Source organism: Chenopodium quinoa, unplaced genomic scaffold (genome assembly GCF_001683475.1).
Source record: "Chenopodium quinoa cultivar QQ74 unplaced genomic scaffold, ASM168347v1, whole genome shotgun sequence".
Classification (NCBI taxonomy): Eukaryota; Viridiplantae; Streptophyta; class Magnoliopsida; order Caryophyllales; family Amaranthaceae; genus Chenopodium; species Chenopodium quinoa.
The window spans coordinates 5,806,785-5,824,261 of NW_018744633.1; the positions used below are offsets into that span (position 1 = coordinate 5,806,785).

Here is a 17,477-nt window from a genome sequence, read left to right on the forward strand (position 1 = left end):
AAATATAATAATTAATTGTTATTTCGAGGCATTATCCAACCCAAAATAATTACTTTTTAAGCATATACTAATATATAATTTAACAATGAAAAATTAACACGATAATTCTAAAGCATGATTAAAAGTTGAAATCTTTAAAAGTAAATCAAGCATAATTAGATACGGGTATCAAAATTCCAATCTTAATTAATAATCCAATTAGCCCCCACACCCACATGAATTCACCATCTCTCCACAAAATATTCCATCCCAAGAATGATTGGAATGAGCAAAGCAAAGCAAGACCAAAACCAATAATGTGACATATGGAATCTTTAGCTACCTTTGATGGTAGGATAGGTGTCATGGTCTGGACCCATCTTTGGCTAGGACCCACTTAGCCTAGCTAGTCTTCAAGCTCAAGCTTCAAAAAACATTCAACTTCGGCTGGCTCAGCAGTCACACCATCTGGGGGGGGGGTGAAAAAAAAAAAGCGGAGAGAGAAAAAGAGAGGATTTCTAGAAAAGGAGGGATGACCATTCCAAGGCTAGAAGTGGGCTAGTTTTTGCTGACTATCTATCTTCTATATTTGGAATAGTGTATTTAGTTAACGTCTAAAACAGATTACTTTACTTGCAAATTTTTTTTGGTTCATTCTTTCACTTCACACATTTTGTTCTTCCCTGATTTCATGGGGTTCGTTTTTAGTTGATGGGTGCATGAAATCTCTTACTTTACTTGTGAGATTTTGTGTATTGAATGAATTAGAGTATGGATTTGAGCCAAAGTTTCAATCTTTTTAGAAATGGGTGATGAAGATTGAAGTTTGTGAGGTAAATTCATTTCGAATTGGTTGTGTATTTTTGTTGTTGTTTTGGATTTGATTGGTTGATTATTGAAAAAACCCTCTTTAAAATGTTACTCTATTTAGTTAATTAGTGCTCATTCTGTTACTGTTGCTTGCCCAAATTGGTGTTTTGATGCAAGAATTGACCAAATTGGGAAAAATATGCTTCAATTTTAGGTTAAAATTTTCTATTTTTGGGGAATTTTAGATGGGTATTACAATTATCAGCTTATTTGTTGGTTGATAGTCTTGGTCAATGGTGATAGTCTGTATTTTTGGGCAATTTATTTGATTTGAGAATGTTGATTGATACTTGATAGAGGTTTGGGCGCTTGTTGACTGTTGAGTAAAGAAATCAGATTGTAGTTAGATACCGAGATTTCGGTATCAGTCACTAGCGAACTGTTATGTCTACTGGAGCTTGTGGTTCTAGCTTGCTAGTAGATCTGCCTGATGATATACTTCTTATAATTGGAAAGTCTCTTTCGCCAAGGGACATTTGCTATCTTGGTCTGTGTTGTAGGAGTCTGAATTCCCTTGCAGCCTCAGATAAGATATGGCTCACTCAGTGTGAGTTGGTTGGGATTATATCCCCCAAAGATCTTGTTGAGTGGCGAAAGGCTGTTCTATCGTATAAGGCCATTTGCCGGTTTCTGATCAGTGTGAAGCCATTGTTTGGAATTTGGGTTCACCAGAACCCGGAGCTTGGAAATGTCGTTTATGTCATGCCTGGTTTTGTTTCGGTAGTTGGTTGTCGGATTATCCCTCAAGAGCTAGGTCCTTTAGGTATAGAGGATGGTCCTATTCTTTGGGCGCCTGTCTTTGAGGTGATCTGTGATGATAGTGGGGGAACCGTGTTTATGTTACATGGAAGAGATAAGGATCGTGATTATATTTACCCTGGTTCAGTTAAGTCGGTTGAGAAGACTTGTAATGTGTTGTTGCTTGAAGTTGAGCCTATAAAAGGGAAAAAGAGGGGTAACTTGGTGCGCAGTGAGAGCTTTGATAACCATTCGGATGGGGAATCAAGTAGGAAGGCTTGTAGATCAGAAGGTAGGATTTCAAAGTCACAGAGGTTTGCTGAACCAAGTGTGCTAACAGTGCCTTTCAGCAAGTTGTCATTTGGAGACAGGAGGAAATTACTTGAAATTGTTACCAGCCAAGTCCGCATGCGAGCTCCTGGATCAGCTTCTGCACTGCTGTTTCCATGTTTGAGGAGTGATGGAGATAGCTTTCCCATAGACATAGTGCACTTAATTGAACGTCGAGCAATGCTATTTAAAATGCATGGGCATGGAGAGGACAACATTGATGGGATTGATAATCATGGACTACCTAGTCTTCCTAATCAGATAGATTTGAGTGAAATTAAGAAGACTCTTGATCGTTCAAGTGGCTTTCGTAATTCTCTTAGTGGAGACGATACTCGCACTCAGTGTGCAAAGAAGAAAACACTTGGCGACTATGTCAGAGACTATACTCGACAGATGCTTAGGAAATCAAGCTCATTGAACAGTAACCGCGGAGTTAGGAAGAATAGCTCTACCAGCAGCGAAAATAAGCATGCTCAACTTCACGATTTCCTGAGTTCAGGAGATACAATAGGACTGACATTACATGCGTCAACCATGAAGTTGTCTTCATACCGAGCATGGCCAAATATGCATGATAGTCGATTTGCTTTGTACAAATTGCCTATTCGAGTACCTACAGTTGGTCAAGAGTATGCTGGTTTGTGGGGAGGAACTTTTGGCTGGCCTCCAGGAAAGCCTACTGAAGACAAACCTGGAAAGGCTTTATTCTTTCTTGTTCTTTCTTACTATGAAGAGTCACCAGGGGAAAAACTACTTATTGCTACCAAAATATTAGAAGGCACCCATTATGTTCTGCATCCAAATGGTTCAGCTATGTTCATTGTTAATGTAAATGAACCTTCAGATGAGCCATTCCCTTGGGATTCTGGTGCAGATGCCCTGCCTCTTACCGTTAAGCAATCTTTTTCTGGTGATGGTATTGCTAATGGTTATGGTTTTAGATATCCTGGCGCAAAGCCTGGTTCACTTTTTGTTCTCCAAGATGGAATGCTTGCATTTCTGTGGAAAGAATCCAGGGCTATTTTGACATTGCAGAGGCTTGATTTGGAAGAGCTTTTGAAGAAAGGCGAGAGAGTACCTGCTCTTCCGCCTATCACCAACTTTTCTTATTTAACAAAGTCCTACTCAAATGTGTTTGCAGGCTTTGCCAACATGACAACTTCTGTAACTTCACCAAGGTATGCCACTTAGATAATTTTATGTTGTTACTGCATATGATATGCTTTTCAAATTACAATAGACCTCTAGCTGCTCTTCTTTTAGAAACAGAAATTTACTCTGTATACTTTAAACACCTTGCTCTTGCAAATACTAGTAGAACCTAATTATGTGTACTTGTAACTATCTTTATTGGTAAAGTTATTTTCTAATGACTTCTGTTCAAGTGGATGTTTAACTTTCCTTTATTTGTTTATCTATGGCTCATTTGGTTATTGTAAAAGAATCTACTGTGTAATTTATGTGAAAGAGGCGAAATCAATTTAGGAGATCCACAAAGGACTCCTCAAGTTGAGCTGTCTATATGCAAAAGAAGAGTTGATCTGTGAGCTATTAGAGATATAATCTATGCACTGTGGGTGTTGGATTTATACATTTTTTGTCCATTGTTGTATCATTCAATTGACCTCGAAATTAATGTTATCACGTGTAGCTCCTAGTAAATGTTCTTGTTTTAGGCTTGTACATAGGAGCCATTATTACCATCTTGTAGTGACAAGAGTAAGAGAATAATCAGCCAGAAGTAAGATGCAGGGAAGTTGGTGGTCTGTTATAGGGGTCGTTGATGATATTACACGTGGGCAGTATGTAATGAACGGCGTTGTTAATTTACAAGATTCTGGTGCCTGAGTATTGAACTTTGTTTAGGTGGTTTGAAGCAATATGTATGGTCAATACATCTAATGAATTTATTTGAGTGTATTAGAGTAGGTTAGCAACCCTGTTTGACATAGGGGAAAGTGTATGCCTTTACTTTACACACATCGCTTTCTTTTAAAAGATAGATATAGCCCACCATTTCCATTGTCAATAATTGAGTTTCCGACATTTCTTGACAGTTAAGTAAATATACCAAGTATTTCACCCTAACTCAAAACCGAAGAACATGAAGTTTTCTTGTAGAAACAAAGACTTGGGGTAAGTTGCATTAGAAGCACTGCAGTTGCCATTCCATTTCCACTTGTGAACATTTAATTTAGCATATGCTGAAGGAAGGTGATTAGATCATTATGGTTCCCCTGTTTCTGTGATATTTTCCAAAAGAACGGTGAAGGGAGAAGAATAGAGAGGGGACGCCAGTTAGCATGTTTTATAACAAGGACGATAGGAAATATGATGCAGTGTTTGATCTGGTACATATCTTAGTATTGCCTTTTGACTTTTCAAGTCTTCATAAATTAAGATTGGTCACTGAATTATATGTCAAAGCATTCGAACAAAAGAGGAGGGGGTGCAATGTGGTGCTTGGACTTCTTTACCAAATCAATCATAATTTAGAATCTATCAACTAGACTTGGGTGTACGTATTGGATGCAGTACGCATCAACATATCCTCACCATAACACAAAATTAGGATACGGGACACTGTCCTAAAATCAGATGGGGATGCAGTGACAATATCAAGAATAATGAAACAAAAGTTATTAGGTAAACCATAAACAGGAGCCCTGGCCAACAAAGCAACTTGGTTCTATGGACCAAAGTATTGATTTTGTGAAAGTATTGGTTGATCCGTTGATGGGCACCCTTCATGCAGCTTGCTGCAATGCTGCATGTATTAGGGGACACATCAATGCTATAAGAGTATAGGCCAATAACAACATTAGGGTTGTGCATCTTAGTGTATGAATTGTTCAGTTTAGGGTCTTTGAGTACCCCAAAGTTACGGAACAGTAACAGCTGAAACCTGAACCAGGAACTAAAACCATACTGAATACCAAAATATTTGGTTCGGTTATTTGTTTCAGTTTGGGGTTCTCAGTTTTCAGGGTATTTCATACAGCCATAGTACCGTGTCAACTTGCTCACTCTGTCACTTTGCTTGGCCCCTGACTCCTTGTATATGTGATTCATCTGTATGACTACCCTACCACCATGTATAGTTTTGTTGCTTGATGCTACAATTACGACTTCATCTGTTATTGCCTTATTGGTATTGCTTTTCTTCCACGCTATTAGCAAGCTCAATTTACTAATGTTTCCTTTTCTTCATCTATCTGCAGGAGAAATCCTTCATAGAATGCATTGAAGACTTTGTACAGAAAATAAGCTCACAGCCATTGGTTTTGCTCAACATAAAAGTTTGGATGCTTTGAAGCTCTCGGCAGCCATACGGATACTAATCTTCTTCTCACGATACTTTATTGGCCATAAAGAACCTTCAAAATAGAGTTTGATTTTTACTTAATTGCGTAAAAGTTGAGGTAGTGTTCAAAAAAGTTCATGAAAAATGTATACATAAACATGGTTAATATTGCTTTGGTAATTAGCATAGTCTTTAAGACTAGTATGTTATTTTGTTGTTGTCTGTCTGATAACGTACATTTGCTTCCATTGTTAGGAGAGCCTTTCATGGCATAATATTAATAGAACTACTGTCAAAGTCATTCAAACTTAGTTTCAATATCAAGGGAACGAAACTCAAATTTTCATTAATCATTATCATAGGAATGAACATTTAGCCATTTACTGCCTGCCTTAAATGTGCAAAAAATGTGACCATTAGTATATGTAGTTATAAGACTGACTTCGTATAACACTTTGAATTTCATGCTTACAAACACACAATGAGTGTTTATATCTTGAATCATTATGCAACAACAAATAGTATACATAGTAACATTTTAAGTCTCGCGGTTAAAAAATTGAAGAAAATACTACCTAAATATCACAAAAATGGTTACAATTGTTTTTCCACACTAACATATTACGGAGTAAAAAAGAATTGCCTCAAATTGACTTGACTTCCTCCTCGCAAAGTCATTAGTGTGCACGTGGGCGTGTGGTATTGCATAATGCAATTCATGTGCATCATGTATATTGAATGGTGTGTCCGTGCTTTTCACAAGCAATCGAGTGTATCTTGACTTCCTAGTCACAATCATTAATTAACACTTAATCTAACCTCAAGATCTAAGATCTAATCTTCCATTTCTTAATCAAAACTTGCTAAATTATTTATTACACCCTCCAAAATAACCAACTTTGAACATTCTAGTCCACCATGAAACCACCACAACTTCTCCCATATCTTCTCTTCCTTCTCCTTCTTTCCTCTCAATCTCTCTCCTCTCCGCCACCTCCGGCCACCGTTTGCATCATCGGAAGCGGAATCTCCGGCGCATCAGTCTCCCATTTCCTCCGGAAATACTCGCCGGAACCCTCCCCAATCGCCGCCATTCATGTCTTCGAGAAAAACTCCATCGTCGGAGGTCGTATGGCTACGATCACAATTGCTAACAATACCTTCGAAGCTGGTGCCTCGATTCTCCACCCTAAGAATTACCATGCCTCGAAATTTACTGAGTTTCTTCAGTTGAAAAAGAAGGTTTCTGAAGATGATGATTGTGATTCTTTAGGGATTTGGGATGAGGGGAAGTTTGTGTTTACGACGTGGAGTTCGAATTCTGGGTTTTCGATTGTTAATAAGGTTGTTTCGTGGCTTAATTCGTTTAAGCTTTTGTGGCGTTATGGATTTTCGTTGTTCAGAATGCAGAATTATGTTGAGGTAATTTACTTTCTTTTCTAAAATTAGATAAGAGTTTTTTTTTTTTTTAATTAATTGGGGCGGAGTTTGTTGTTAGATACGAGTATGTGTCCAAGTGTTAAATTTTGAAGAGTCACGTACTCACGAGAGAGTGTCGAGGATTTAACACGGGTACTTGAAACATAAACTTTGAATTTTTAATGTGAGTCGTGTAAGTGTAGAACTTGGAATTTGGTTATCATTTGTTGGATAAATGTTGATTTACTTATTTTATTGCTTGCTAGCTAATGAAATGTACTTCTTTTGTGAATATATAGTTTATGGGATGTTAATTAATTAGGTAGTTATATAAAAATCAACAAAGAAGTATTCTGATTTTGTGATTTATATAGCCATATATATGTATTTTTGCTTTGTTCATACAAATGAGTTTCTAATCAAAGAAAGAATAGCTTGAATGGGAATGAATTTCCTTCTTGACTTCTATTAAAAAAAAACTCATAATTAGCGCAAAATCATGTATACATTGCATTATTGTTTACACAGTTAATTGGGAGCTAAGTATCCTGAATTTGGGGATATAGTTCACTAAAATTGTGTTTGGAACTTTGGATAGCAATGGTGGAGGGAACTGGGAAGGGGTGCAAGTGCAAAGGGAAAAATTGAGACAGATTTTAAATTTCCCTCCAAAAATTTCCGACATTATAAGTATATGTTCTACATAAGTGGAAATTGGACTCCTCCATTAACCATTTTCCTTCTGCCAATTCGTTCTGATCAAAGGAAAGTGGATCCATCACTCTCCATTTGACCGTTTACCTTCTGCTAATTCGTATCTGAAGTTCTGAATAAAGGAAAGTGGATCCATCACTCTTCCTCCTCTTCCTTTGAGATCCTCTCATCCAACACATTGGAAGGTTTGCATAGTTCATGGGCTGATATGAGTATATGTTTTATGCAGTATGCTAAGTTTACAAAATTGTATTTAATGACGACGATTTGTGTTAGGCATCATTGCAATTTTTTTGTTAAAAGTAGGTTGAGTGGGCTAGTTTCATTGTAGTTTGATGACTGCTCATTTGGGAGTTGGGATACGGTTCCTATCTTTAAAAATTAGCCCTAATCTTTTCTCATTCTGTTAAATAGCTTTTGATTTGAACTTCTTGTCTTCGAGGTGATGGGGTGTTCATCTGTCTGGTGATGGATACATCACTACTAAGTATTTTGGTTTTATTGCAGAGTATGCTAGATAATTTCTTGAAGTTCTATGAGGGTTTTGATACAAGGCCTGTCTTTAGTGGTGTGGAGGAAATGCTCAAATGGTCAGGTTTATATAATCTCACCAGCCGAACATTGGAGGAGGAATTAATCGATGCAAACCTCTCTCCTGTACTTATTAATGAGCTTGTCACGGTAAGGATTGCTAACAACTACTTACAAATAATTTTCAGGATACTTTTTACTTTACTAATGCTTTTTTTTAATCAAGCGTGTAATGAAATCTGTCCAATTTTGTTTAATCTGTTAATGATAAACTTTTAGCCGATCATTTCTTGTTCATCTGCTTCCCTCACCATCAGTTTTTTTTTTTTTCACTGTGCCTCAATTGGTATAGGCTTTAGTTTATACTTCTGGATAGTTGAAACTCGACACATTGTCTGCTTAATAAGTCAATATATTCAGCAAGCCCCTATACATTTGTTTGACTAGATATCTACATGAAAACATTCTTCCCCTATTTGGAGGCAGGTAGTGCTGTTGTATGGTACTTCTTTCTTTTATATTGGTGACAATTTAAGAAATGATTGTGAAACAGGGAAACAGCTCTTTGTGTACAATATTTTCAGGACAATATTTTTAAAGTGGACATTCTTGTACAATCAACATTCAAAGTGAAATTAAGAAATAATGATATGAGAGCTTATGATGAACCAAGCTTAGCTTGATTGTTATTGTTGAAACTTGAAAGTATTCAGAACATTTTTTTATGTTAGTATCATAGAAGCTAATTGGCTGATTTAATAATTTACAGGTTATCACACGGATCAATTACGGTCAAAGTACCCGCATGAGTGGATTGGCAGGGGCAGTTTCCTTAGCAGGTTCAGGTGGTGGGTTGTGGGCAGTTGAAGGTGGCAATTGGCAAATGGCTGCAGGACTTATTAATAGTTCAGATGTCAAATTGCATCTAAATGAAGAGATACAATCTGTCTCCCATGTTGGAACTCATTATGAACTTAACTCGACCAAAGGAAACAGTTATGTCTGTCAAGTCACAGTTTTTGCTACACCACTAGATGAACTAAAAGTTAAGATTGAGCCACCAATATCAATTCCTGATAGAAAGATGCAGCACACTCACACTACCTTTATCAGGGGCTTGTTAAATCCTGTAAGTTTCACCTTTTGTTAGTTCTACTTGTAATTATTGTTGCATAAAGCTGTTTGTAGAATTCTATTTGGCTTATGGTATATTCTATCTCTCTTGGTTCTTTTTTTTTTTTTTCCAAAAAAATAAATTTGAAGATTGTTTTAAAAATTCTTTTCACTTGATGAAGGCATATTTTGGCCTGGGAAGAGTTGGTGATATTCCGGACCTGGTTGGTACCCTTGAGGATTCCAAGATTCCTTTTTCATGTATATCTGTTCTGAAGAAGCACAGCATGGAAGATATGACGTACAAGATGTTCTCACGCAAACCTGTGGATGATGCACTGCTTGATCAAATATTCAGGTCAATATTTATTCATTTCATTCTTTTACCCTATGCTTATAATTGAAGGAAGAAAGCTTGCTTCCTAAACCTTAACAGAACATAGTTATTACATAAATTATACAATTGCACTGCAAGGACTCAGTAGTGGCAATTGTAGTCTTGTAATGAAAATGCTTATTTGTTAGTCTTTGCTTCTATAATTGACACCCATAGTGGCATAATTTTGTAATCATGTATAATACGTTGTATGAAGGTGATTTGCTTCTGTTCTGATATAGATTTCTTAAGGGCTATATGCTGTTTGGTACATTTGGCTTGTTTGCTCTTGTACTTTTTCCGAAAGTTTTATCTTTTTTCATCTTTGTCTTGGAATAATTAGTTTCTGTTGCCGTCAATGCAGCATCAGGAAAGAGACCATTCAAATAGATTGGGCTGCATATCCTCACTATGAGGCTCCAGAGGCATTTGCACCCTTTATTTTGGATGATTCACATCTGTATTATGTCAATGCTTTTGAGAGTGCGGCTAGTGCAATGGAAACTGGTGCAGTTGCCGGTGAGAATATAGCACGTTTAATCTTATCAAGACTTTCTACTGAAGCACTCTCAAGGTTACCTACCATGAAGAGCAACACTTTCAGCAGTAGCAGGGATGATCTGTACTCCGATTTGTAGTCTGATGCATCATGTTATGAAGGATTGTGAGTTTATGACTCATTGCACATGTGTAACAATATTATTAAACTTATCTGTATCTTATGTGTCAAAAATATCTATGTTAGATGGACTCGGGTACTCATGTTTGACATGGATATGTATCCAAGTGTCCAACTCGGCTATTTTGTGAAAAAATCTATAGTTTTGAACCAAAAGTGAAGTGTCCAAGTGTCATACCCATGTTCGAGTGTTGACGGTTCGACACGGGTATTTGAGGTGAAATGAAGAGTCCATGTAACATAGCAAATATGTAAGACTTACATAATGTTTACTTTTCTCTTTGCCACTTCGGTATACAAATAAGACTTTGGCTATGCATTTATTTATCTTTTTTAGTGTTTTCCACTTAAGCTTTTTATTTTCGTAGGTAAGACAAAGGGCTTACTAGGTTAGAATCTCTTGGTGGTAAACTTGACCTAGGTTAGTAGGTGAGACATTTTGGGAGTAGGAGAAAGGCCGAAAGGGTAAGGACTAAGGACAAACATGGTAGTAGTATTATTTGTGCAAGGTCATCAGACCGTCTTAAGGTAATGAACACAAATTATTTTATGGAGTATAATTTCGTCTATATTATTTACCTTATACTATACTTTTTAAGAAATACGGAATAGTATTTATATAATTAATCTTAATACAAAAATTAGAAAATTAACTAAAAGAAATAATTTTACAAGAAATATCCATAGAACAAGACCCAATATAAAATAGTTTTGAGCAGTTGGACTATGGTCTTGAGAACTGGAAATTTAAAAGAACAGACACATGTCCATCTTTCAAGTGGCAGCATATTTCAATCTTTCAACAAGTGGAGTTCTCCTACCAGACCCCTCCAAATTAACCCAAATTCAATGACTTTTCACTTCCAAACCTCAATATTTTCATTTTCTTGTAATAAGAAATTAACTCAAAATAATTACATGTTCTAATTTTTTGTAATTCTTATGAATTTTACTGTAAATTCTGAAAACCCAGAAAGTATTGAGAGTATCTTTGACTTCTTCAATGGCTGCTGAAGCAGAGAAAACCAAGAGACAGAGATTTTACATTGAACTTAAACATGGTGAAACAACCATTGTTTCTTGGAAGAAGTTACTCAGAAAAGCAAAGGAGAAGGATCAATGTGGACCCCACTTACCTCCTTCAACTGCTCTTGAAACTACCAGAGGAGCTATGGTAATTGTTCTGTTTCTGCAAATTTGCATTACAATTTTTTTTTTTTAAAAACTTTTTATGTTGGTTGTGAGTTTACTTTATGTTGTAATCAATTTGATGTGAAATTAGTAGTTGCTGTGTTAGCATGCATGTGATATGCGAGAATTAAATTCAATTGGGATTATAGGGGTAATATAATGTTCAATTTTGATGTAGGGATTCAAATTCTACTTAGGTTCAAATTTATTTGTTGTATTAGTAGTTCAAATTACCGTATCAACGTGACAATTAATTCCGAACTTGTTGGACTGGGGGAGTAGTCTATATATACTTTAAGCTACTAAGCAGACTTGTTGTGGCATAGTATAGTTGAGTGATAGTAGTTCAGTCAAATTGGTCTATCAATGTGATAATTAATTCCGGACCTAGATGGAGGGAGTGCAGTTTGTAAATCCTTTCTAGCAGTCTTATTGAGGCGCAGCAGTAGCTGGTAGATCCTTACAATACCATACCAAAACAAGGATACTTATGTTGGGAATCCTAATACGTAGTAAAAAGCATTGGTGCTCCATTGAAGCTGTATATCGTGTGTTTTTTATCGTTGCAACTTTAGCTGCAATAATGTGGATGATTTGTGGTAACTGAGAATATTGTGCTGGCTATTCCCTCAATCTAACATTAAGGGGCCGTTTGGTTCGCACAGGGGAATCGGAATAGAGAATGAAAATCCCCAATTTTGGGGTGTTGTTTGTTTTTAATAACAAAGGAATGGATTGAATAAAAGGTCACCAATCCAACCACCTTCACACCACCACATCACCACCTTCACACCAACCAACACCACTGAAAACCAGCCCAGACCACCGCCGCCCCTCCCCCGACCACCGCCAACTCTCCCCCGAGCCTCGCCGTCCTCCCCTCCCCCAAAAAAAACCACCCCTAGCCCCGATCTCCCTTGACCCAGAAATTCGCCGCCCAACACCACCTCACTCCTTCACTGCTCCCATGCTCCAATTCAAACACCAACCCGCAAAACTCACACTCCAACCACCAATTCACCGCAGCCAGCCACCAACCATCACCAGCCGCAACTGCATCTGCTAACGAACAACCCTAATCGCCAACAATCGCAGCGATTTACGCCGACTAATTGGAGTTTTTCGGGGCTGGGGTGGAGTTTTTCGAGGCTAAGTTCAGGGCTAGGTGGGGTTTTACAAGTTGGGGTGGAGGTATTCGAGGCTGGGGGTAGAGTATTGGGTGGTGTTTTACGGGGCTGGGTGGTTTTTTCGGGGTGGTGGTGTTTTTCAGGGGTGCTAGTGTTTTCGTGGCTTGGGGTTGAGTTTTTTGAGGTTAGGTGGTGTTTTCAGGACTAAGTGGGGGTTTTCAGGGTGGTTCTGGTGTGGTTGGAGAGTTTTTTCGGGTGAGGGGAGGGCGGCGAGGGTCGGCGGTGGTCGGGGGAGGGGCGGCTGTGGTCAGGGTAGGGGCGGCGGTGGTTAGGGTTGGTTATCCGGTGGTGTTGGTAGGTGTGAAGGTGGTGATGTGGTGGTGTGAAGTTTGGCAGGGAAAGGGAATGGAAAAGTCTAGGGGGGTGGGGAATGAAGTTGGAAGGATTTGGGGTAACGGAGAGGGTAAAGGGAATGATTAAAAGTGCTTAACAAACAACAACAAAGGGAATCGGGGCAGTTGATTCCCATTCCCTTTCCTGAATACCCCCAACCAAACGGCCCCAAGGGTTTTACTTAACTTGGATTATCTATGTATCAGTTTCCGTTTTGCTACAGGTGACTGAATATTGAACCTGTGACTGATGCACTTGCTACAAATCTGCACATTGTCACGTATCTGTTCAGGCACCCGCACCAAGCTTAGCAAGCCTGGCATATTGTGGAAATTTTGCATATTATTGACCTACCTGATATGTTCAAGGGTATCCATATGCATGCTGTAGAGTTCATTTATGGCACTTAGGGCCTCTTTTATGGGCATTAGTGATGTGGCAATGTGGCATGAAGTTTTCTATCTTATGCAAGATTCAGATTCATATTGGTAGGTTCAATTAGAATGGCTTGCAGGGTTTTCTTGTTCACTGCTTCTGATAAAGCAAGTTCTATATATTTGCGCAAGAAACCATATTCCATTTGTTTGATATTGGTTTTGAGACATATTTCTCTCTGGATTCAGGATGGGAACCATGATGGTGGCCTGTACAAGGATTCTTTCATTAGGAATAGAAGTGCCAATGGCGCCAAACATATGTATGATACTCCTCCCTCTTCTCTGTTATGATTATGATTGTCAATAGTTGATGCTTGCATTTTGAAAAAACTTTTCTGAAAAACCTGTTCACCCCCAAAAATTCTTCTATATTGATACCTTCATTTAATAATTTTTTAAAAAATCTTTCTGCTATCTTTGTTTGAGATGGTTTATAGTTGAGCTTACAATGTCATGTAGATGAGTGTCAACTGTCAAGTGCCTCAAGTTTATCCTCTAGCCACAAGAAATCTTTGGGGACTATTTGACGGATTTTTTCTGTTAAACTTTTCGTGGTCCTCTTTAAGATTTATATTCTGTTAAGACTGTTGGTGAACGTAACCTACTTCATAGACCTTAGAATGTTTCTTCATGTCCTCAGAAATAAAGACATATCATCAGATTGCATGCAGCCGAGAAAGGGAAGAGTAGAAGTGACGAAAATTGAATGTAAGAAGAATGATGGTCATTCATCAATTAAACATGCAGGATGGGAGAGCTTGAGTGCAAAGGCCGCTTCCAAGTCCAGCAATCTGTCAGACGAGACCTTTAAACAATCTAGTTCACCTGCTGTGGTAAAAGATCATCGATCCAAAGACCTGCAATTTAGAATGGATGCCCCTGTCTTGACCTATTCAAAGAAACCTGACAGACTTTGCAGTAGATCCAAGTGTCCACCTCTGAATGCAATTTATGAGGATGCTTCTATGTTTCCGTTGAATACAACACATAATTTCCTGCAGATGACTCAGAAGATATCTTCTGAGAAAATGAAAGTAGAAGTTGGAGGTGATTCGTCTGATATTGTGCATCAGAACTTTGAGGGTAGATGTGTTCCTGTGAAAAACAGCCCTACATCTGGGATGTTGTTTCATAATAAAATATCTTCCAAAAAATGGCATAATGACAAGAGTTGTGATTACAGGGGACTCGATGCCATTTTACCCGGCTACAAGTCTTCATTGAAAGATTCAGCAAGTATCAAAGTATCTGAAAATTGTGGCATCAAAGATGTTATTTCACCAGCCTACAAACCTTCAATGAAAGATTCAGTGAGTACCAATGTGGATCAAAGATTTTAGTATATCTTATATTTATAAACTTGGTTTTTATTTTGTATTTCGTAAGGAATCTTATATAAGGCTGCAGTCATTTGAACATCCCTACGACTATGTAGTTAGTATCATCTTTGTTGTTTGCTGCTTCATGCATGTTGTACGAATATTTTTTTTCTTTAAATGACTACCTTAGAGATTTATGATGCTAATTCCTTTGAGTTTGTGTATTTCTGGTGTAAATGCATGAGGCTGTTCAGTAGTGTTGGCACCCAAGTAAAACTGATGTGGTGTTTCTGTGGTATTAGAAAAATGTCAGAGCACCTGTTAAATGTTAATACATGTCTCATGTGTAGAGCCCATCACTGTCTGTGGCTTGCTAGTGTTGCTACCAAACAAAAATCCTTCGGTACCAATTAGTCTGAGATAGGAATTGTTGTGCATACCTCACAGAATAGCTTCCTGCGCTCTATATGAGAGCACAAAATTCAAATACCAATGCACTCTCTTTGGTGACATTGAAAAAAGATTGTAGAGAGATACTCCGTAGAAGGATATTCTGTACAGACCGAAAGTTAGAGTTGATCTTTTATTTTTGTGGTATCGATGTGACGCTCCAATTAAATGCATTTTGTATTTTCACGGTATTTTAATGTTCCCTATTTGATCAGCTTGTAGGGTTATGGCCTGGAGTAATGGATCACCATACTTTGACGGAAGCAATGAGCAGAGCAAAAAGTAGAAGAGCAATATCTGATACAAAACCGGTAAGCTTCATGCTTTTTACTGGCCATATTTTGAGGTTCTTATACTTGGATAATATGTATCCTTATTTCTGCTGAGAAACCACACCCTGGGGTATAGAAGTTTGGAATTTTATAATACTTGTTGAGCACAAGAAATAGCATGATACGGAGTAGTAAATGTTGTACACTTGTAATCCTGGAAAGTTTTTGTGCTGTTTTTGACGGTATGAAATTTAATTAGTGAGTTCTAAATATTTGGAATATGCTGCTTTGTCAATATCGCTATAGCCTATACATACAAGTCGGGTGTTAAGCTGCCAATAGAAAAGCCAAATTATAGCTTTTTCATCTGTGCCTAAAGTATATTCAAGAAAATAACATGTCAATGCACTATTGCTTGTCAATTTTATATGCCAATACATAACAACTCGATGAATGCACAACCTTAAAAAGACACCTTAAAAGCTGAGCTGGTGTCTGCTCGTAAATTTTAAATTCGAGTCGTTCTTTTAAGGGATTTATTTAAGAAGGTTGGTTTGTGGGATTTGGCATCTGTTGATTATCTATCCATCTATCTAGCTCATACAATTGAAGGATAAGGTTGAACTTGTTTATTTTCTTTGTTCAGGTTCGAAACATGGTGAATGATGTTTCTAGAAATTTCAATCGAATTCCTTGCCAGAAGAGGAAAGTTACTGATTTAAGCAACAGCAGTAATCCCATTCCTTATTGTCCCAGAAAGATAGCTCCTAAAAAGGCATTAATAGAGCAGCCTGTCCTACAAAGCAAGAGTTCTTGTCCATTTCCAAAGAATGTGAAACTAACTTTTAAGCAGAAGCAGCAGGTCCCTGAGAAAACAAATATGAAAGTCAGATTCCTTTTGAAGCAGGAGCATGAAGCTATCAAATCTAACGCGCAAGTCACCAAAGACACATTGGATCACTCGAGAACTGCTGCTTCTCTGACGTGCAATCAACCAATTTGATATGCACATCCTGTGAATAATGCATATATTCTCAAAGAATAGCGATCTTCGTAGCAATCGTTTAGGCTAATGATATCCCATAGGACAACACCATGCATAATTTAGGTTAGAAGTGTAAGTCTAGGGGAAAGTTTTGGCCCTTTTTTTCGCTAACTGCAGGTTTGTGATTTCCCCTACCTTACAGTTGTCCTGACTGGGAAATTTTGGTGGTCTTGTAATCTTATATTTTGTTTATTAAACGATTGAAAAAACACTAAAACCTTAAGTTATAGTTCCTGAAACACAAGCACCAAAATAATCAAACTCTTCATTTTACCTCAAGTATGTGTGTCGGATTCTCGACACTTGGACATGGGTATGACACTTGGACACTTCATATTAGTTCAAAATCATAGAAATTTTTCACAAAATAGTCAAGTTGGACACTTGGACACGTACCCGTGTCGGACATAAGTAGCCGAGTCTGAGTAACATAGCCAAAATGGGCTTAGGATAGTAGACTCCATTTGTAAAAATTGCTATTTGGGCCAGCCCACACCCTTCAAATGCTTGGTACTTTTGGTCCAAATACATAATTATTTGACTAGATGAGTGAGTACTTAATCCAATAGACTGCTAATCAAGGTGATCAACTGATTATGATTTCAGAAGTTCCATCATTCTCAACTAATTATTGATATTGTTTTTTTTTTTGACACAAAATTATTGTTATTGTTATTGTACACTTATAATCGTAAAGTTAGTAATCGTTCTAATGAGTTCTTAAAGATTGGCCTATTGCCTACACAAATTCACCTATAGGTCGGATTTAAGTAGCTTTGGCTTCAAAAGTATATCATACAACTGATACAAGTACTTATCATTTCTAAAAATCAGTTGCAAAATTGGCTAATGGTCAGTATGCAATATTATTATTTTTAAAATGCGAATTACTACGTATATTATAAAACAGGTTGACTAACCGACTACAATGTCTACAACTACGAGTACTCCGTACTTTTTTTTCTTAAGGGGACACTAACTACAAGTACTTGTACTACTTCCACTTTATATTTTTTGCAACTTTTGCCAAAAATGAATGCTACACATTACTCCGTATTTGCTACTAATGTTATTTCCTTTTTAGATTGTCATTTATCTCTATATATTTCCTTATCACATGCATTTCTATTTTATCTCAGTAACTATATTCACAAACAAATTTTACATTAAATCCGTACACCCTTTAA

General features: G+C 37.4%; 3 protein-coding genes across 3 annotated transcripts; all 3 read left to right on the top strand.

Annotated features, from left to right (window-relative positions):
* Window positions 1–434: 434 nt before the first annotated feature.
* Window positions 435–5,574, top strand: LOC110701285 (F-box protein At5g39450-like). The gene is made up of 2 exons (XM_021878910.1): window positions 435–3,098; window positions 5,142–5,574. The coding sequence occupies exons 1-2, from the start codon at window positions 1,234–1,236 to the stop codon at window positions 5,155–5,157; spliced, it is 1,881 nt and encodes a 626-aa protein (XP_021734602.1). The 5' UTR covers window positions 435–1,233; the 3' UTR covers window positions 5,158–5,574.
* Window positions 5,575–6,059: 485 nt separating this feature from the next.
* LOC110701286 (farnesylcysteine lyase-like) lies at window positions 6,060–10,383 on the top strand. Its single transcript, XM_021878911.1, has 5 exons — window positions 6,060–6,646; window positions 7,865–8,038; window positions 8,658–9,017; window positions 9,184–9,359; window positions 9,742–10,383. Exons 1-5 carry the CDS (start codon window positions 6,143–6,145, stop codon window positions 10,013–10,015), a joined length of 1,488 nt encoding a protein of 495 aa, XP_021734603.1. The 5' UTR covers window positions 6,060–6,142; the 3' UTR covers window positions 10,016–10,383.
* Window positions 10,384–12,163: 1,780 nt separating this feature from the next.
* LOC110701287 lies at window positions 12,164–16,502 on the top strand. Its single transcript, XM_021878912.1, has 5 exons — window positions 12,164–13,255; window positions 13,391–13,464; window positions 13,845–14,514; window positions 15,189–15,284; window positions 15,892–16,502. Exons 3-5 carry the CDS (start codon window positions 13,870–13,872, stop codon window positions 16,246–16,248), a joined length of 1,098 nt encoding a protein of 365 aa, XP_021734604.1. The 5' UTR covers window positions 12,164–13,255; window positions 13,391–13,464; window positions 13,845–13,869; the 3' UTR covers window positions 16,249–16,502.
* The last annotated feature ends 975 nt before the right edge of the window (window positions 16,503–17,477 follow it).